The sequence below is a fragment of the Calonectris borealis genome, chromosome 21 (genome assembly GCF_964195595.1).
Source record: "Calonectris borealis chromosome 21, bCalBor7.hap1.2, whole genome shotgun sequence".
Taxonomy (NCBI): Eukaryota; Metazoa; Chordata; class Aves; order Procellariiformes; family Procellariidae; genus Calonectris; species Calonectris borealis.
In genome coordinates, this window is record NC_134332.1 from 10,110,060 (window position 1) to 10,132,202 (window position 22,143).

Genomic DNA, 22,143 nt, shown 5'->3' on the forward strand with positions numbered 1-22,143 from the left:
TCGACAAACGTTACAAACCTCTCTGGCCCAGCCATTTGCTGAAGCGTTTTTCAAGAGGTGCACACGTGCCGGTTTTGCCCTTTAGTCGCCGGGAAATGCCCTACGTTGTCACCACGCACTTTGCAAAACAGCTTCTCAAAACCTGCCAATGTTTCGAGGCTGCCAAGGCTCACGCACAGCCCTGCAAAAACGTCCCCACGCCCCGCTGCGAGGCTTCTGCAACTCATAAGCACCGATCCTCATAAAGCAGCGCTATTTAAGCACCAGCAGAAGCATCTGTCTTCAACAGAGTTGGCTGGAAATGTCAGTATTTTTGAGGAAATGTAAAGATTTTTTTTTCTGTTTACTAATTGTTCTCTTTTCCAGTGGGAAGTTAAAATCACAGAAGACAGAGCTTCTGCTTCCTCACTAGAATATTTTTTCCTCTGACATTTGTTCCAGTTAAAATAACAAATTTGTCAAAAAGAAAAAAAATGCAAAAAAAACCCTGTTGATGCTCCATCCTCTTCCTTTGCGTAGGACTCGGCCCTTCCATCCCCACGGGGTGCCAGCGCTGCGCCTCCACACAGGGACGTGGTGGGAGTGCAGGGACACACCCAGAGACCCCCGAGACCCCCAGGAGCCCCTCGCCTGCTCCCCTGAACAGCACACCATGCACAAGACTGGCCCAAGTACTCTTTTCCAAACAAGACGGGTCCTTCTGCCCATATCTCTGACTGTCGATCAGTCGGTGGAGTTGCAGTTAATGAGAGGGTTGAATTCAAAGAGGTTCAGTTCCTTTTACAGTCAAAAATACAATACCAATACATTGATTACTTCAGATTGCAGAGATATGAGAATATAGAGATGCTTGGGAGTCCTCTCTGGACAGCAAGGATGTGCGTATTTATTAATAAAAGTGCTTAGAAAATACTCTTTGTATTGATCCAGAGTCAATTTAAAAACTTCTCTCCATTTTCTTTCCATTAGCCTGGAGAGGAAGGTCCTCTCTGGCACATGGCCACCAGCATGGGAGCAGGACCTCGGCACTCAGCTGCTGTGGAGAGCCAGCAGATCTTTCTCGGAGATGAGTGTGCAATGAAAATCAGGGTTTCAAAGACACAGATGATCAAATCCTTCCCAAAAGGGGCTGGGGGAAAACCAGGGATGGATGGTGGCTCCTACCTGCTGTTCAGAGACGTGCATCCAGGTGACCTGGGGCTTCCCAGAGGCTGCTCCCCACGAGAGAGACGGGGATCCCCCCGAGCGGCCGGGAGCCCGGTGCGGCCAGACCGCTGCTCCACACCAGGTTAGGGCCAGGCAAGTCCACAGCAGCACTTTGCAATTCAAAGTACTTGCAAACGTGGTCTGCATTTAAGCTCCTGTAGCGCTCTGTATCTGATGGATCGCAGCTCCTGCCTCCCCCTCTCCTGCGGTGCCTGCGAGCAGAGGCCCTCAGCAGCAGATTGCCAAAGATAATGGGAGGATTTCCCAGGACTTTGGTTTTCTTTGAGGTGAATCCATGTCTTGGCATCTCCATAAACAGAACCAGTAATGGGCAGTAAGCAGCAGGGCAGCGACATGAGAAAGCATCTCCGAGACTCTCCCACCTGCGTTCACAGTGCACAGAGGCATTATTATTCACCTTGTGCATTACCGTCACACCAAGAGGTCCCAGCCAAAACAAGCCTCTTCTCCTGCGAAAAGAACCCAGCCCTTTTCCCCTGCAAGCCTGCAGGCTGAAGAGAGCCAAGATGCAAGAGGGGGATGTAGAGCAGGGCAGAGAAGGAGGAAAAAAAGCCCAACCCTCAGTGACTTCGCAGGAGCTTGTTCAGAGGTTATGGCCTCTTTGAGCCCTCCAGCTAAGAAACTAGAAACAGCAATTATTTCAGTGTACTCTCTCCATGCGCTATGTGGAGCGCAGCGGGGACATTCGGGAGCTGGGAGAGTCTTCCCAAGGAACAGGGCTTTGAGCGGCTGGAGAGGCGAAGTGCAGCGGGAGCACTACACCCTGGGACTAGGGCAAGAGCAGCTCTCTGCAGCGCCTGCTCACCAAGATCTAGGGCCCCAGCAAGCAAACGCTGCCCTGTCTTGCATGTATCTGCACTGGTTTCTGTTCCCTCCGCACGCTGCCTTGGCAGGGTTAACGCCTTTGCACCACAGGCACTGACGAGTTCCCCGAGAAGCCGTCAGATGGGTCTACACCACTGTGAGCTCTCCTTTGTTTCTGGGACTCTTTCCTGACATTTGTCTTTAAAAGGCAACACCATTCATATGAAAAGTTGATTAATTCCACTTGTTATAATTATTCTCACAAATAAAATCCAGCTATTTCCCCCCTGTGAACGCGGGGGATAATGGCCCTTACCCTTCTCAGTAAAGCATTTCAGGTCCAGGGGTGAGAAGCTCTGTACCAAGCGCTAAGTGTTATTATTAAATTGTCGTTAAAAGCATTTCAGGAAAAGTTCACAAACTGCAGGGATTTCTGTCATCACAGTGGCTGCCCGGGACGGCAATTGGGCTGAGCGGTTACTGCCAAAACCGCAACCGTACCGAAGTGCCCGTCTCCATTGAGGAGTCTCCAGTGGAGCACATCTACTGCAGGCAATGCCACGCTGCAGCCACGTCCACCTTTGGAAGGGTGTCACCTCGGAGCATCTCCCCGCTGCACCGCTCTGTGGGGCCATCTCCCACCACGGTGGGCTTGAGGGGCGGCTCCATCCCCCCGTGCACTTCTGGAGGGTGCTCGGCACCACGGCAAACCAAAGAAACCCAACAGGGGAGAGCCTGGAGCAGGGGAACACCAATATTCACCAACACCGTCACACAGCTGCGGAAATCTTTGGCCAACCGGTGCCGCACCAGACACCAGGCACTCGAAGGCGCCTGAAGGATTCGCATGACACAGGCAGAAGTTAACTGGCTCCGGTTTATTCCCTCGTTTCCCCTATTTAGTCTTGGCAGCTGAATCAGGCAACGGCACCTGGCAGCAGCTCACCGCCTCGCCCAGCATCTCTTCAGCAGAGTTTGGGAGACCTCTCCAATAAACCGGAGCACTGGAGCTTCAGGGAAGAAGGAACACTTTAGAAAACATGGAGGAGAGCATATTTAGCAGCAGCAAGAGAGCTGGAAACAGAAGGAAGCCTTTGAAGAGCTGGGCTGATGGAGAGAAATGGAAAAATTATGTAAAGTAAGAGAATACACACAGAGCTTGCAGGCAGGCTGCAAGCCTGGAGGGGGACAGCGTGTCTGACAGCAGAAGAGCCTTTGATTTCTCTCCTCTTCCCCAGATCTCTGCATTAACATTTCAAACATTAACAATTTCAAAATGTTAGCATTTAGAAGAAGGGAGAGCATCTCCCTTACAGACCCGGGACTTCAGAAACTGCCCAGTAACAGGCAGTCGTGCTCTGCGGCTTCCCTCCCAGCCGGTGCGCCGGGCAGTGCCCACGCCAGCCCCAGCACCCCGCTGCTCCGACTGCTGGGGGGCTCTGCCGGTCCCCCCACGGCTACACCCTGGCCCGGCAGATGGATGTAGGGGACTTGCAAACAAGTCCCCTCGTGGCTAGCCCGGAGGGGGGACGGCAGGTCCCCCTCGCCAAGTACCTCCCCAGCTACCCGGAGAGTTGGCGAGAGCCATTATGTAACTGCGACGCAAGAGCCTCGCCGCTGAATCCCAGAACTGTCATCGCAGCCTTTGCAAACCCATTTTTACCTCGCTAAGTGTGGCTCATCAGCGACGAACATGAAAGCTGCAAACCCAGTATGTTAACTTGGGACTGCTTGGCAGGGAGAGGAAGAAATGGAGCAGACCCGAGCAGATGCTGAACAAACATCCCTACAAAGCCACGGGACCTTCGACAACAGTTTCCGATTTCTATGGTGCATTTTACATGCTTACAAGCAGAGCAATGAGACCCTGAAGCTTTACAGTAGCCTCGTAGTCTCTTCCCATCTCTTAACAAAGCTGACGACAGGTTAAAATGGCTGGAGGAAAAAGGGAAGGTATCTGTATATACCCGTCACAGCTGCTCAAGCCAGCGAGGAAATTAAAAGCCCTTGGGTAAAATCTAAATATATATCTGCAAGGGAAGCATGAAAAGTCTCCAGGCAGAGCACAGTAATCAGGCACGGCCGAGTCACTTTTCCAGGTGAGTACGTAACAGGGACACTATCCGCTTCCCAAGAGGTAATGAGCCCAGCGCCGAGGTCCTCGCCCAGGCAAAGCTGCAGCCTGCACCGGCGGGGACGGCCAGCGCTCTCCAGAGCGTGAGTCAGCCCCGGCGGTGAGCAACGCGGTGAGCAGAGGGGAAGGCAGCGATGCTCAGAGAAGGTGGCAGGGCAGGACCCAACCCCAGCCAGAGCAGGGGGCTCCCGGGCTCCCCAGGCACAGGGCCGGGGGCTGGCAGAGCTGGGTGCCAGGCAGGAGCGGGCTGGGTGACCGCCCTCAACCGCCGTTAGCTGCAGTTTATTGCCGCCCAGCTGTAACAACCTTTGCACTATAAATGTTTATTACTCTAAGTGTTTGTGCAGTATTTTTCCCCCACGAATCTGAAAACACCTTGTAAACATCCCTCGGTGCCGCTCGCGATTCCCGCAGGAGGAGCGGAGCGGGAGAGGTCCCCGCGCCCAAGCTGCAGGTCAGGAGGAGGCAGTAAACCCACGTCGCATGGTGCGATTACCGGGGCAATTCTCTAACTTCCCTCCAGCCTCTCCGAGGGCCGAGCTCCCCGCGGAGGTCAGGACCTTCCCCTTGCTGCCCTCCTTCTGCAGGTGGCTGAGCCAAGACCCGGAGAAAGGGGACGGATGCTCTGAGCATCCTCGGCCAGCGGCTGAGGGCAGGACGGACAACAGCAGCGCACTCACCCCCAGCTCCTGCGGCACGTTGTCCAGGAACGCCCTGCTCTGGGGGACACCCTGCTCCCCCGGGACTCGCCCCCGCCTTTCCCAGGGGATGCGACAGGCAGCAAGAGCTGAGAAGGTGCCTTGTGCCTCCCCACGCAGCCTCTCGCCAGCCCTTCAAGCGCTCGCTGTTCCCGGCCCAGCAGCAAAGTGCCTGCAGGAGCCGGTGATGCTCCGGGTGGAGACACACTACGGCGTTTAATGAGCCGGCAGCGCAGGCAGCTCGCTCGCTGCTGCAAAACACCTCTCGGAGCTCCCCGGCAGAGCTCGCCAGGAAGCAATTTCACAGAGACTTTCCAAATGCCAAAGTGATTCCTACTTTGCAGTTTTAAAGGACTCCGAGCCTTTTTTGCATGACATTTGTGTGGCAACTTCGTTAATAAAGTATTAAAATTCTAATTAAATGCTTTGTTAAACTGCAAAACAGTGTTTACTTATTAAATGGCTCTAAGAGTTTCTGCTTAAAATGTGTGGGTGGGGCTTTTTCATTTGTTTTTTAAAAAGATGAATCCTCAAAGGAGAAACTTAGGCTGTGGGACTCTCCATCAGCTCTGCCACCTCTGTCCCACAGTAATAAAATTTTCTTCCCTCTCCAGGGTCGCTGGATCATGCTAGGTACCATTTGCCATACATTTCCCGTTTCTGACACCATTCATTTTGTAATACATTATATAAGACAGAGAAAATGGCAAGTCCATATAAAGAGAAATTCACAGTGTGCTGCAGAAATGAGCCATGAACTCCGTGGAGTCTATGACAGCCTCTTCGTGGTGTGTGGGAAGGACTAGAACAAGGGGTTGTACCAGACCATTGATCTTCAAGTACGTTTCTTATTTTAACTTCCATGAGAAAAAAATTGCTTACCAATCAATAGCGTGCTGAAAGTTCTGCCATGCAATAGGAGGTGATGTGCAATGCCCCAGTCAAAGCTCAAGCTGCACCCAGACACCATCGGGGATCTGACAAACAGGGTCTCTCTCTTTCCACATTCAGCCAAAAGCAGGGCTCAGCATCAAGACATTAAAAGGGAAAGAAAGGTTTCTTGTGTAGTCCTCGGGCCGTGCAAACTACCACCACGAACAGGCACCACGTTCCTAAAAGCCTTAACAGAGCATTTACGCAATGGCGAAGGTCTTTTACAAGGTTGGTACCTACACACTTTGTACTCTGAAATAAATGAGTGAAGTGTGCGGACGACTGCGTTAAACACCTCGCCTCTGATGTAAGAGGCCCCAGGGGCCTCTTCTGCACAAAAATACCCTGAAATTCTCCCCAAAGGAGATGAGTGCTGCTGTAGGCATGCAAGCCCTGCGCTGCCTTCTGCTGAGCACGCCCGGTCAAGAGCAAAAGGTGAACTAAAGCCACAGAAAAGGATTTTTAGGTCAGGTTATTACACAATGTTAGTCTTATCTGCTCATCAACTTCTGGTTCAACTCCCATGACCAAATCATCTGTTGGGAAGGGAATATCTGCTCCAGGAGTCGGTCTGACAGCAGATGCTATTTCACGGATGCCGGGTCTCAACTGCATAATACATTTAAAGTAAAAAGCACACTTTAAAAAAATGTCTTGGCCTGTTCTCATCTCTCATATAAAGACACACAAAAATGAAAAGAAATAGGCCCCCATTTTTTACAGTGTCTCCTTAAAGACTGAACTGCAAACACCATCCTCTCCATTTATATTCATTCTGGCCAGGCAGAAGCTTTTAGGAAGAAAGATTGTTTAATAAACAGACATTTATAACAAGTGTCTGATCTTGCAGCTTCATCATGTGGAAAAGAGTCCATTAAACCAAGGGAGAAACTCTCTGATCATTAAGAGTGTTTAATGGGATCAAGATTAAATTACATCATATCATGATTGTGTTAATATCTGCACCAGCAGGTTCAGTTGTCCTCCTTTCTCTCCCTAAGATCTGGTAGTGGGAAACAGGGCAGCTTAGAGGGCAAAAAAGGCCTTAAAAGGTGGGATAATTGTTCCAACTCTCAAAAGTTGCTCCAGAAAAGCAGCCATCGGGCGCCAAAGCAGATCTCAGCGCTCTCCTGCGCTCACTAATACACCCGGATCAGCAGCACCCGCTGTGCCTCTCGTGAATCATCCTCTTCGAAAGGGAACAGGGAGTCACACCACCACATGGAAAAGCACCCACCACGTTGGAAAAGGGCATGGGACTCATCTAGACATGCATTTCATCTGTGTCTTTCATAATTCCCTGCAACAGTGATGAAGGTCCCTCCTTTGCCTTCTCCCTCCCACTAAAAGCCTGATCCACCTTCCCCTAACTTGCTCCCTCTGAAGCGGCGCCGTCCCTCGGGAGCTCGGTAACACACAACGGCAGCAAAGCAATCCCTGGGGGTGCGAATGCCGACTTCGTTCAGCCAGGCAAAGCCACGGCAAGCTTCGCTTTTGCTTTTTTTTTTCATGCCTGCTTCAGCACGCTTACCTGATGAACAAACTTTGCCCCTTACCTCCAAAGCTGGATGCCTTCCTGGGGCAAAGCGCATCACCAGCTGCTCTTGGAAAAACCTGCACGTCACAGACGGAGCAGAAGACACTTTCCCTCCTCTACATACCAGGACGGGGCTTCCTTCAGCAGCATAGCCTTGCTCTGCAAACGATGGCTTTGGATTTACTTAATTAACCTTCTGGGCTTACCCTGAACCTGCTGCACAGCTCTGCCAGCCGGGACCCCTTCACAAAGCTGTGCGAGGCACGTCCCCGGGCGCTGGAGAGCAAGCTGTGGGGTTTGATAGCTGGGCTTTGCTCTTCTTCATAGTTGTTGGGGGTTTTTTTTTAACTTGAACAGTTAGGAAGGCATCCGTCCTTCGTGCACGTGCAATGTGTTTTGCACATGTCTGTAATCAGAAACATTTGTGCTGCTGAACCCTGGAAGGCTCAACATTTCTTAGCCACAGAGCACTGCATCCGTCATTAAAACGCATTTACAAGTTCTTAGCAAGAAAGAAATGTCTCCCATTAGAGACCATAACAAGAGCTGACTAGAAATTGGTTTTCCTCTCAATTTTAGCACAATAGCTCCTGGCAATAAACCGCTCCATCAGCACTGGGCAGCTCTAAGTGCAGACACTGTGTGGGAAGAATCCAAACAAAGTGACAATATTGAGCTTTAAAAGCCCTTTGGAGAAAGATGAAAAGGAACAATTGTTGAATGTCAGCTCTGGAAGAGGCTGATGGGATGTAATGGCTCTTTGTGTCACCCTCTCTTCACCATGTAACACTTTCAGTGACCCGACAGATTACTAACTCCTGCAGCAGAGCCTTCCAGCTCATGGCACTCCCTGTTCAACAGCTCTGAGATGGCAACTTGAGAGATCTCCGCTCTGGAAAGAGACTATCAAGTCTTTCTCCACATGGGAAAACCTCATGGTGCCGGTTTACCGAGCTGGAACTGATGCCATGGGCACAGGACTGGAGGAACTTCAGACAAGCGGGGATGAAAGGCTGTACAGAGAAGATGAAGGTCCCGTTTCTTGCTTGCGTGCCGGCACGTGGGCGAGCACGCTCCCGCACGTATGTGCGTGTGAGCGCCTCAGAAGGGTACGTCCCTGTGCCAGAGAGGTGGAGCTGCTCCGGATGACTAGAAAGACCAAACTCAAGTCATCCAAAGTGGGAACTGAAGTGTCAGAGAAGGCCTTCACTCTCAGCAGCGTGGGTGTAATTGCATCAAACTGTAATGAAGCAAATCCATCTTCAAAATCCAAGCTCAGGAACAGTGACTAAATAGCTTCCTCAAATAAATGTCTTTCCAGAGACCAGCTGTAACTTCTTGCTGAGAAATACGGGCACCACCTAATACCCATTTCTCTGTCCTTGAACAAACAATATGACTGTGCATTATAAATACCAAACTAAATTAGCACACTAGTGTCTATGCCAATTATTTCAATTAAATTCTCTCCTAATAACCAATTACTACCCATTTTATTAAATTAGAAATTTTTCAAACAATACTCCCATAAGTAGCTATTAGCCCAGATGTAATTATGCGCTTCACGAATTGACACGTGGACACTGGGCAAATGAGTCTCTTTTGGTCTCTGCAGCTCTCCCCACTCCCAGTCATGCAATCACATCCATAGCTGGTCTGGAAGGAAAAGTTTTAGACAGAATTTTAGCTCTGAAAGACTGTATTTAGCACCTGTCTGCAGGAAACCTTTCTGTTTAAGCTTTTTTGCTCACATACAGAATAGCGTACTGCATGCAGTGCGAAGGCCCCTTTCAAATTAAATAGCTCTAGGGGATTGATTAAGGCGTTCAGAAATGATGCGGTGTGGCTTGGCCAGACGCTTATGCCCTAACGGTAATAGTTACAAGACCAACTCAGCTGAACCAGCAGAAGACTTGAGACAGTCTCTAAATGGAGAGCGTTCGCTTCCTCTCTGCCTGCAGCGGGGCGCAAGCTGCCTGATCTCTCCGGTGAAGAGGGGCACCGCGTCGGGAGCAGCGGCAAATGGTGCCCTGCCGCCCAGCGCCGACGGCTCCTGCCCTCAGCCCCCGCCTGTGCAGGAGCAGGATTCCCGCTGCTCCGAGGGAGTCTCAGGGGTGGAAAAACACCCGCTTTTGGCAAAGGCCTGCCTTGCTCGTAAACATATAGCTGGTGGATTTTTTGCTGCTTTCTGACAGGGTAACACATTTCTCAGCGATGTCACTTCTGCCCACAGGATGGCAAGGTCTCAAGCTGACATTTGCTAAACATCTTCACCACCTGCTCCCCAGAAACGTTCCTCTCTCCTAGACAGAGGAGACGTCTTTCTTGACAGCTCCTGCCATCGGGGAGCTAGCACGCACTCTGCCACCGAGCCACGGTGTCTGTGCTTTGTGCTCTGACTGCTGCTCAGCACCCCGGCAGCGGGTGCTGGAGTCGCAGGGGCGCTGACCCACGGCCAAGGCGCACAGAGGGCTGGCCAGGCCAAAGCAGCAGCACGCCATTTGGAAAGTCCGCTTCCCAAATAAATCTGCTGGTATCGATCTGAAGTCAGAAACTGATTGCAGCAAAGCTCAGGCAAAGCAACGGCTTTGCTAACAGTCACCGCCGGCGTACCGGGAATGGATATGAGACACGCAGAAAGGCTCCATGACTCTACCCACAGCCCAAAAAGTAATTGCTCCCTGCCTAAAGGTAGCTGCTAAATTTGCAGAGCAACACTCCCGCTCCTGCGGGAGCCTGCGTGGGCTGCAGGAAGCGCGGCAGAGTCACTAATCCAAACACAGCCGCTGTAGCACCGGCACTCGCTGCGCAGCCGCCCTGTCGCGCTCCCCCGCGGTTCCTTCCCGAAGACCCGCAGACCCGCTGCCGTGCCGCTCTGCAGCGCTTGTGGATGGCGGCTACAGGAGCCCGTGGCTGGAGGGCAGGTCTGAGCCCCGCGGAGCCCGAGCAGGCTGCGAAAGGCCCCGCGGGAGCCACAGCCTGCAAAGCGCAGAGCACGGGTGTTCGCCACGCAGCAGAAACCACCACCCAAACTTAACGAAACCCAGCAGATCTCAATCACAGATCAATCGCAGAAGACGCGGTGGGTTTCGCCCGACCTTTAAAATGAAACTTTTTTCCAAAAATCCTGCTGTTGCATCGGATAGCAGAGGCTGACAAACACACAGTAGTCGTGGCCGTTCCCAGTGCTGCAGGAGAGCAACAAGCCCCAGCCCGGGGCGAGGATCTCGTCACAGCAAACCCGGGCCAGGAAATACCCAACGTGTGAAGAAGAGCAAGCAGTGCATGAGGAAGGGGGGATCCAACCTGCAGATCCACGTTTAACTCCAAAAATTTCAGGACCTGCAGAGAGAATGATGCCAGCACCTTCCTCAGGACCCTCGCACGTCCCCAGGCAGGATCAGGCCAGGTGGAGGATCTCAGCCTCCAGCCTTGGCTAAGGGCGAGCACAAGGGCTGCTGCCCAGAGAGCATACACGGACATACCCCCTCCACGCTCCCCTGCACCCCACAATCAGCGTATCCAGCATCTCACATGCCCACGCCCCACACCAGTCAGCTTTACGCAAAGCTACAACCAAAAGCTAGAAGACAGGTGACAGCAAAGGGTCCTGGAGAGAACAATAACATCACAATTTTGCCCTGGGTTTGGGGAGCTTTGCTGGAGAGGAGTCGTGTTTGTGTTGTCCTCAAGAGGGCTCTGCCACAGTATTATGAAAGAGCAGCAGCAAAAATCATCTGTAACAAAGAAACTGTTGACAACAGTAGACATGAAATCCGGTCAGTGAACCGACCGCGGCGGGGCACAGAGGGGCAGACACCGGGCAGCCCCACGCGGGCCAGGGGAGCGATGCCACATGGGCGAGAGAGCAGCTCGTGTCCGAGATGGACAGCCCCAAGCAACAGAAGGAGGTTTGCATCGGCCACAGCGAACACCTGCACTCTTCTCCATCAGCTCCTTGCAACACCCAACACCCCGTCCGGGGACCCAAACCCCTGCCCGGGCAGCGAAGGCTGCTCCGCTCCCCGAGGGAAGAGGCGAGGGCTCAGCGCTGCTCGCACACCGCAGCTGGGAGCGGCCCCAGCGCCGGGGAGCCAGGGGAGCTTTGGTTCCAGCCCGCCGGAGCGTGCCGAGGCGCAGAGCGGCACGGCGGCACAGCGGCACGGCGGCACGGCGGCACGCCGCTGCAAGGCAGCCAGCACCTCAGTAGTGCCCAACTTTGCAAGCAGCAGCTGCACACCAAGCAAAAGCGGGTTATTGCTGAACCAACCCGTTCAGGTACAAGACCAACCCTCACGCTGTTTTCTAGCTCGCGTCAGGCACGACTTTCATACATCAACACACTGACTCTACCAAGGGGAGAGGTGAATGAACCTCTCGGCTTCACCGAGGTGACACCTCGCTGCACGCATCCTCTCTCTCACCACACTTCAGTCTTTCGCCCTTGAAGCAAATCACTTATCTCACCCATTTAATTCATTGCCATTTCACTATTTACATTTCCCGGCTGACCCCACGAGCTACCCCCCCCGGCTAATGGGCTCGCTCAGCGTATGCCGTTAGCCTCAGTCTTCAGCGCAATTCCGGCTTCCTTCCTTCCCTCCGCTGCGCCCACGTCCTGGCCCTGAACTCTGGAAGGCTGCGGCCGCCGTGGCTACTTGTACATCGTGCTATGCGTATTTGCACATCCACACAACTGCTGCAAAAAAGCAGGCAGGGAAAAACAACGATGGCATCGGATTGGAGAGAGCGTGAGCAAGCTGCACCCTCTCCGTTGCAAGAGGGATCCTGTCCAATGGGGAAAATATCACAGGAAAGCACAGGGGAGAACACGCCTGTGTACAGGAACCCTCGCACGCAGCAAACACCATCCGACTGCACGAACTTTCGTTCCCGAAGCAGGGGGCTTGCACCCAGCACGTGGAACTGACCACTGGAGGATGTCACGATCCCCACTGTTTCGCCTGTCTGCAGACCTCGCTTTACAGCTTCCACTCACAAAACACCGCTTCTGTGGACTGTCAGCGAACAGCACGGCCCCAGAGCATCTCTTGAAGAACGCCGGAGAAGAGAACCAGATGGTCCGTCTTTAGGAAGAAGACATAAGCAAGACCCTGCAATTGTGGCCCTGGTGCAAGTCCAAAGAGGCGAAGCTGACTCAAAGCTCCTGGAGTTCTTCCAGAAAGCTGTGGATGGCCCTTGCAGAGCACACCTGCCCCCTGCAACAAATGTCTGATGTAGCTTTAGAAGAGAAAATAACTCTTTAAAATGCTTGCAAGTTAACGTCACTTGCAAAGCATTGCTTCACCCCCTACTCCAGGCTTCCTGCTTGAAGGGATGAGTTTTCTGAGTTTGAGAGATTTGGAAAACGTGCCTTTTTTAACTTTAATCTGCCAGTAACGTGCTAATGTCCACAACCTATCAGTCCCACCAAGACTTAAGCCCTGTATTTCAACTCTATCCCCACAAACTCCTTCACTATCAATCATTTATTGTCTAGAATAATTGAAGGGGCGATTCTGAAGCCTACTCAGGGGACCCACAACCCTGGACATCTCCTCCCAGCCCTCCGGCTATGCAGGGGAGATTTTAAGACACCCACAATGAGGTTGCGGGGACGGGACAGGAGAGCAGAGACTGCCGCCTCCCCCCAGACCTTGGCCCCCAAGGACCTGCCTTCTCCAGCAGGTTGGACTTTGTTCGTCTCCCTGCAGTAAAACAACCAGCCGTGAATTTGCTAAAATGGCAACTAAATGCTCCGCAAAGAAAGGAAATAAGGTCATGATGGCAGATGAAATTCAACATTATCATTTTATGCAAAGTGTGATGTAGCAATGTAATCTAAACTCTGAACTCTCTGAAAGGTAAAAAAGAATGGAAGATAAAATTATTTTTAATGCAGCAAATTAATAGTCTGACAATAGAAGAAATCTCCAGATTCAGGGACTTGGAGGCTGGTGCTCCTTAGCCGTGCACTGCCCAGCAGCCTGCACTGCCAACCCTTCATGGGCAAACTGTGGCCAGCACAGTTCTGTAGGTAGCTGGCAAGAGATTTGTGCCTATATGACCCATTCCCTGAGCTGTCATCAGGAGGAATATGAGGTATTTTCTTTGCAGATTAATTCCTACATCTTTGCTACGGATCCAAGCAAGTGCCAGTGGAGCAGAGGCAAATGCAGCGTGGCAAGGAAATCTGCACTAGCTGCAGGGCTTCAGCAGGCAACGTGTTCACATCTCTCTTGATAAGCAGAGCTGAAAATAGTAGACAATAAAGAATTAATCCTTTCTACTGGTGGAACTTCTCAGAAACAGAGATGTTTTGATTCACATTTCAGGCCTTTTATTCCTCTCTAAACCCCTCTGCTACCACAAAATGAAGTCTCTGAGATGCTATGCCTTACAGGAGAATGTATGGGGGGATTTACTAACCGATTTATTTAGGCTCTGCTTGTGATCTCCTTTACCATGACCACACCGGGGTCTACGAGAGAGCAGCTCATGCCCAAGCAAGGCCGGCATTAGGACAGGGCTGGCTGCAGCAGGCAGCGATGGCACGGCCGGCGTCGAGCCCCCGTCTCCCCCGAGGCAGCGAGTGGAGGATGCCTGAGCTCCGACGCTCCCTCCACGCAGTCAGTCACCGAACAGGTTGTGCAGAGGAAAAGGAATGAGCACCACCTTCAGAATGGCAATAAATTATTTCCCTTGGGAGCAAAGATGCAACTGTGATGAGATAAAGCTGTGGGAAAACATAGCAGAAAAATTTAATGCATTCTCTGCAATTACAGCTACAGCTGCCAAGTTGTTTCTCATACTGTCACTACAGCAGCGGTGACAACTTCGGTCTCAGCCTGACCTTCCACCCTCGCCCAAGCCAACGGCAACACTCCCACTGATTTCTGCAGTCACAGGGTTCTGCTGCGATGACAAATACCATCGTTTCTTCACCAGATCTGTGGACTCAGACTCACACTCACGATACTTCCCTGGTGCAAAAGGGACTCATGTCCCTTGTAGATCTGTGCCAAGGTCTTACAGGCAATCAAGCTTCTTCCACTGGCTTGCATGGGATTTCTGTTCTCTGCTCTTCACCGGCAAGTTTAAGAGCCATCCATCTGAGCACAGGAGCTCCAAGAAGCCCCAGGCAGAAAGGTGCACCAGGCCCATGCACAGCCGGAGCAACCGGCGATGTCCCACTGGGCTTCAGTCTGACGCCAAGAACACGTGGAAGGAGATTTGCCCTAGTGAACCATGGTAGGACCCGAGACTCCAACATTTTTCATGCCACCCTGCACTCCGTTTCTTCAGTTTCACTGGAGGGAACTTTTCAATTAGGACTTTCTGCACGTCCCATACAACTGGTCGAGGGGAGTAAAAGTGTTCATTTTGCCAACGTGTTTAATTTTCCATCAGTAAGGCCAGTATCAGCCCCCCAGATGCTCCCCTGACAGCGTGCCCACCTCGCAGAGCGCCTGGAGACCGAGCGCTCACTGCTGGGTTGCGAGGGCTGTCGCTCCTCTCCATGGCCCTGCCCTTCCCCTTTGCTCTTGCACACAACATGAGCCAAAACCCCCAGATCCTCAGCTGGTGTAAGTCTCTGCTGGGACTACACCCACCGCTCTCAGCAGGGACGTGCCCTCTGCCACCCTTGCTCACGCCTTCCCCTTCACTTGGACAGGCACTCCAGGTAACCTGAAACACCACATCCTTCCCTTTCAAGCCCATCCTCCCAATAAATCGAATAGAAACCAAAGTGCAAGTAAATAAACCGAGAAAATACACCAGGGAGGGATGGAAATTTGAGCCCATAGTGTTAAATTGCGCTAAATAACTGAAAATCAATGTTGTTCTTCCTTTTCTTCAGGGCACAGCTGTACGTACTGCAGCACTCCAGGGACGCTTCCACTCATTCCACCAGACTGCTACATGCACTTACTTTTATTACTAGCAAGGGTCCGTAACTGACAGTAAAAGCAATATCCCTGAAAAGAGTAATGACATTTTTTTTATAAAATAATAGATATAATTGTAAGAGAAGTGCATTTCTTCTCTTACTCTATTACTTTCATAACTTTCCTAATATTCTTGCTGATGTCCAGGGGTTCCTGCCTTCAGATCAATACTCAAAGGCACACCAATAGCTACAAGGAAATACCAATTTAAAAAACGCCAAACAGTACTTCAATTAAGACACCGCGTTAGTAATCATCACTGTCGCCTTTCAGAACAACTGAAAAAGCAAACCGCAAATAAGAATGTTATGTATCATGAAAAGAAGAAAAATCTAGAAACACAAGAAAACCCAAACCCTTTTCATAAAGCTGGCCCAACACGGTCTCCACCCCTGCGTATCCCATCTGGAGCTGAGCTGAGGAACGCAGTGGCGATACATGTTGATTTTCTCTCTGTTAAGGGAGAGGACCTGCTGCAGCCACCCTCGTTGGAGAGGACCCGGCCGCCCAGGACTGCAGACCTCTTGGTTACTCCTCCACGCACGGTGGCAAATGGGACTGGCAGCAGATTTAAGTACGCCAACGCCCTGCCCCAGGTGCTTTTTCCCTACACTGCTACAAGCTCTGCTAGCCTAGATCTAAGGCATTGTGCTTCAGAAGAGCCATGCCGGATGACTGGTGGCCTGGGATGCCCCTGCCCACTCATCCAGAGAGCAGGAATAAGCCCCGTCGGAGGAGTGCAGTGTGTCCAGTCTGACCCCCATAAGCCCTGGCCGGCAGCTTCTCCAACAACTTAGATGGCACCTGGGGACTGAATTTGGTCTTGTCCACAGCCCTGGACATAGCAGAGCTGGAGGCATCTACTTTGGAAAGAGCCACACCGGGATGTGTCACCTGCCCGGCTCGCCGTGCTGCCTGGCTCGGGAGCAGGAGCCCACGCGAGCAGCAATCGCTCCACCCGGGAGCGGGGTTACTGCCGCAGGCTGGCTGAGCTCTCAGGAGGAGACACTTGTGGACTGTCAGACAGAAACCTTCTGACAAAGCGTTGACTCAGGAAAACAGCCTAATCCAATTAATAAATCTTTTGATTTTGCTTTGCCAGGTGGCAAAAGAAGAGGAGAAGCAATTCAATTCAAGTGGTCACACAGGCACGCCTGAGTTTCTGTTTCAGATCCCACCACCTTCCCCAGCGTTATTTATTACTTGGTTTGGAGCTGGGCTCAGTCGCAACTGAGACTGAGCCACCCCTTGAGAGGTTCTGCACACAGGGCTGGTGGGAGACTGGGTCTTAACACTCTCATGGAGGGAATGGGTATTAGACAATAAATACCTTCATCCTGCTTTCACCAGCAAGGGGTCAAACTGCTGGGAAATGAAGAGCCTTCGCCAGAAGAATTTTGTGGCCCACAGGCATCAGAGCTGGATCTCCTAAATCCAGGTACAAGCCTTCAGAAGGGCAGATGGTAGAGCCTGAATAGACATTGCAGTCCAAAACCTACAATATTGGCCATTACCTCACCATCACAGAAATAAATGTCTCTAACTTCTGGATACAAACTGGAACTTTCAAGTTAGCATCTGCATCTTCCAAATAAAATGAGAAAAAATGCCCATTAAATCAAATGGCAATGAAGTGGGGATTGAGCCGCAGACATATTCAAGCAACCTGACACAGGGACACAAAACTGCTCAGATCCATTAATGTAATGATGCGTTGGATGAGGAAGTCACTTGGGGCATGTTAGCATGAAAACTGCAAGGATAAAATCCTACCAGCCTGATATTTCAGCACTACGGTTTGCTTGGGCCAAGTATAATCCAACCTGTGATTTGGAGCCACCACTGTGACAAATTCAAGAGACAAAGACCAGATGTCAGTTAACAGACAAAGACGTTTTCAAAATCTATCTAACCTGGAAGCAGACATTTAAAAGAATTTGCCCCAGTTGTTAAAAGCCTCTCTTTTCTTGGTTATGCAACATCTGAAAAATCTTTTATTTGAAACAGGAGATGTTAAATTTTTTATAGAGATGTTGCTGAATTCTTCTGCACAAGCAGCTTTTCCAAACATCCTCATCCATCAAAATGATTCTTTGCTGGTAATTAGCATCAGAAAAATGCACTTAATCAAAGTGACATCCATTACTTCTTGCTACTGTAAATAGGACTGTGACTTCTGATGATGATTTTCTGGAAAGTATTCAGACTATTTAAATAAATAAGCTCCTAATGGCACTTCTCTGAGATACAGTTTAATTTTATTTATGGGCTTTTTTTATACATGTCAGCACTGTCCAAGAAAACAGAACGCAGGAGATCAAAAACCGCTGTAGTCAGGATAGCAAAGACCAAAGGGATGCCACAGCTTGCGGTATAAAACAATATTTATCAATTCAGCAGACGTGCTTTCTCAGCTGCCTTTAATCACCAAACACCAGTATCACTTCAGAACAGGAGCCTTCCTTACAGAGCCCAAACTTGCAGCACCGACGGGATGCTGCATCCAGCTTCTCCCTTCCACAGCAGCCCTTGGCCTTGCTCCTACACGCAGAGGCACCATCAGAGGATTCCCACGACCGGAGTCATGTGCCAAGCATGAGAAAGGGCAGCCGGCACAAGCAGTATTCGTGCCCCCAGCTCTTCACCTTCTTTTTGTTACAGACCCAACATCATAAACTCTGCCTTTGCTGTTATATTCCAGTGGCTCCGAATACCTTCACAGCAACAAAACACCAGTGAGATAAGAAATGCAACACTGCCCTGAGAGAGCAGAACAGATCTCTCTTTCTCACAGTATTGACATGGACAGAACCTTCCAAAAAGAGGGAAAGAAACTTCTGAACCAGACAGGACTTACGCCAGACGACTGAGACCTTCTGTCCCCAAAGGAGAAATTACCTCCCAGTCCCTGTTAGTCAGATTTATACCCTGAGACAGCAGTTTGAGTTCTCTGGAAATTTAGAGCTGAATGACAGTTAATCCTGTTTCTATAACCTAAAGACCTGCCTTGCAAAAATGTCAAGCATGCTATTTAAATACAGTTGCACTGCATTGAAACGCAGCTAAGCCCAAAACCTTCCAGATGCCTCGTGGTAGTGAATTCCAAAGATGAATAAGATGATGTTGGAAGGAGCACTTCCTTTTGACAACTCTAGATTTGCTTGTCATTAGGCTTTTCTCTTTCTATTGCACAAATCCATTTACCTCCCCCATTCCTCTTCTAGTCGGTCTTTTCCTGTTTGCTTCCTGGCTGATTTATTACCATCCTCCACACAACATTCAAAGCATTATTTTAATTCTCATGTCAATCAGTCTACCTGCCAAAGAGTAAGCCCTGCTTAGTTAGACTGACTGTCTTCACCTTTCACATTCTAAAAAAAAAAGTAAATTAGGAGCAGTCTATTTTACCTATTCCACCTCATATCCACTGGTTAGTTCTTTCAGTTCCGTGGGTTAGCTGGGCATGCTCTCTTCTCCTGCTATACCACAGCTCTCTAATTATCTACTTGTTCCAGCAAGCTCTCGTCTCCTCAAGCTCCAGCATTACTTCATTCTCTTACCTCGGTCCAGTGTTGGTGTCTCCTCAGCATCCTCTGTGATGAGGATGGATTAATGCATTCCTAACAGACGCGGTTCTAATTCCCCAGAAGCAGCGAAACCTGGATTCCCCTATGGCCTCCCAGCCTTTTGGTCTTCTGCTGACCCCAGAAGCCTCCTCACTTTCATCAGCCCGTTATTATTCTAGGGGAGTTTTTCAAAAGCAGATATTTGAGATGCTAGTGTTTTTAGCATTGCTTTTATAAATAAATGAGGTATTTAGGCTATGGGTGTTTTCCTTCAGTGTTACATTTGTAAGTCCAATGAGCTCTATTTTACCATTCACAGTTCCCCATACTGTTTACCTGGGGGAATTTTCCTCAGCACATTCCTGTCAGTGCGGTAACAAAGCACTTCAAAGCACATGCCTGAGCTGCTCAGTATTTATAAGCACAGCAAAGCCAAAAAGGCTTTCTGCTTTTCTTCTGCTAGCCTAAATCACCTCCTTATTCAGTTGGTTTGGAACAGACTAATCTACTAGTCGTAATTACTCCAGCGAGTTTGCTTCATCTATAAGGTCCCAGTATCATTAACGACTTGGATTGAAACCGCAACGTTTCCAAAAGCCTCAACTCCCAGCGAAGTCAAGAGGCCTACATGTGAACAGCAAATGTGTGCTCACAGATCTGCAGCCCCAAACACATTGTGAAGTTTTCAATATTTTCTAGATGAAGGGGAAAGGCAAACAACTAAAGATAGCAGCACATAAAGCCAGCGAAACAAAGATCTCTTGAGAAACAAGGCTAATGAATTCAACAAAATAATCCAGAGTATCTCCACACTAAAATTAAAGAGAGATTCTGAATCAGAAACACTCAAATCTAGATGAAAATGAAGGTTAAGGGGTATACCAGTGAAAGGCAGAAAAAACACAATCTGCAATTGCCATCTTCTGTATTTCAGATCCATACAAATACTTAAATATGAAAACTATTAAAAGTCTTATCTTGAAGCTTATCCAAATGAGCCATATCATAACCATTCTGAAATCCAGACGTTTTCTGCAGCAGGAATTTCCTATCAATCTCTCACCTTATGCCATAAAACTGTATCAATGTTTAAGTGCCTGTTAAGGAAATCTGGGCTTTAAAATCTTGAGGGTCACAGACTCATTTTCAAGACAGATCAATTCTTACACAGCTATAAAAGTTAGGAACGCTTATTTAGAACATTTGTAAACCCCACATTCTCAAAGTCAAATTAACTTTTTTTTTTTTGCATGACACTTGTACAGATTAAAAAAATGTGCATCTTTTAACACAGATGCACAAAAGCTTTGATGCAGGTGTACCAAATACACAGCAGCTAGCCAAAGGCTAACTCACCAGCAATTGAAGGGTTTTTTTCAACAAGAGTTACATCTCTCTCTGTTTACATCATGCAATTAATTGGTGGGAAAAGATGACAATCTTATTGACTCCCCGTTAGAACTGTAGCTCCTTGATTTTTATGATATGAACAGAGTTGAAGGGAGGGTTGTTCTTGTTCCTCTTCATTTAACTGCTCTGCTCATGGAATTCACGTGCCACTCATGGCATTCCTCCTTTTGCTTTAGCACACTCAACCTGACAATAAATCCCTGCCAGCCAGACAGGAATAGCAGCCTTGGCGTTCAACCCATAAAGACCATTTCTCCAGACAGCCCAAGAGAGGGAGAGTTGTGCCACATGCACAGCAGCTCTTTAGAGTTACTCTGCTCCCATCAGCATCCCCTGCTGCAAAAAAAGCCCCTGAGAACAGCCTGGGTGAGCCTTACCTCCTCAATAAATGGATGTGCTCAGCCAAACCCTGCATACGGTTTAACAGGGAGTTTCACCAGCCCCTCCCCTCACCAATTGTATCCCATGCATCTCCCAGATTGTGGTCCCTTTTCCTCCTTGCCAAACTCTGATGGGACTCCCAGACACAGCAAGCTGCCCAGCAAACCCACACATCTCAATGTCTTCTGGCCCAGTATACCCACAACTCTGGCATCTCCACCAGCCCTGCAACACCCACATGTACCGGATGCCTACTGTGCGAGACGTACCCACACGCATCCCCGTGGCCTCCATCCCCAGCATACCCACACGCATCCCCGTGGCCTCCATCCCCAGCATACCCACACGCATCCCCGTGGCCTCATCCCCAGCATACCCACACGCATCCCCGTGGCCTCCATCCCCAGCATACCCACACGCATCCCCGTGGCCTCCATCCCCAGCATACCCACACGCATCCCCATGGCCTCATCCCCATCCCCGTGGCCTCCATCCCCAGCATACCCCCAGCATCCCAGCACCCCTCGCCTGGGAATGACCGCTGGTCCCTGCGAACACATCCCAATGCCCGCGGACTCCGACATACTCCCGCATCCCGATGCCCGCCAGCCGTTGCCTACCCGTACCCACACCCCCGCCCGCCGAGGCCGCCGCGACGTGAACCGGCCGTCAGCACCGCGGAGAGCTCCGCACCCCGCGGGGATCAGCACCGCGGAGAGCTCCGCACCCCGCGGGGATCAGCACCGCGGAGAGCTCCGCACCGGGCGGGGATCAGCACCGCGGAGAGCTGCGCGCCCCGCACCCCACCCCCGGTGCGTGGGTGTCCCACCCGGAGCGGGGTGCGCGTGTGTCCCAAGTATGTGTCCCCAAGCCCACGTACGCGTCCCCATCCCCGGGGAGTGTGTGTCCCTCCCTCCCTACCCCCTTCCACGCGTGTCCCCGTGCCCCCCCACCCCGCTGCCCCCCCCCGGTTCGCCCCGAACCTGTCGTCGCTCTGGAAGGACTGGTCCCCCAGCAGCAGATCGCGGAAGCGGTACCGGGGCGGCAGGGGCAGCACCTCGGACTCCAGCTCCGTCATCTTCAGGGCGGCGATGTCCAGAATGACCCCGCTCTTGCGGCTCCCGCCGCCGTCCCCGCCGCCGCAGCCGCCGGGCGACGAAAGCCTGCGGGAGAGAAGGGGGCAGAGGCAATGGGGGGGGGGGATCGCCCTGCCCTGCCCTGCCCTGCCCGCCCCCGCCGCCCGCCCCCGCCCCGGTACCTCCTCCGGGGCCGGCCCCGCGCAACCCGCACCCCGGCACGCACCGCCCGGCGCTGCCCCGAGCCGCGGCCCCCCGCGCCGGGAGGGGCTGGCAACCCGCCGGCTGCAATTACATTGCGGGGCAGGCGGCGGAGCCCCCCCTGCAGAGCGCTCCCCCCGGGGGCATGGGTGGCGAGGGGCTCTGCCGGCCTCAGGCGAGGGGCCGGCGGGGTGGGCACGGCGCGGAGCCCGGTCCCCCGGAGCAGC

The 22,143-nt window shown here is 51.2% G+C and overlaps 1 protein-coding gene across 3 annotated transcripts in view; it reads right to left on the minus strand.

The window, feature by feature from the left end:
* KCNT1 (potassium sodium-activated channel subfamily T member 1) overlaps positions 1-21,717 on the minus strand; it is a 72,306-nt gene extending 50,589 nt beyond the window's left edge. For all 3 annotated transcript variants that reach the window (XM_075170991.1, XM_075170989.1, XM_075170988.1), the window contains exon 1: positions 21,623-21,717. In XM_075170991.1, coding sequence (XP_075027092.1) covers positions 21,623-21,717 — 95 coding nt within the window. The remainder of the gene's footprint in view (positions 1-21,622) is intronic.
* Between the last annotated feature and the right edge of the window lie 426 nt (positions 21,718-22,143).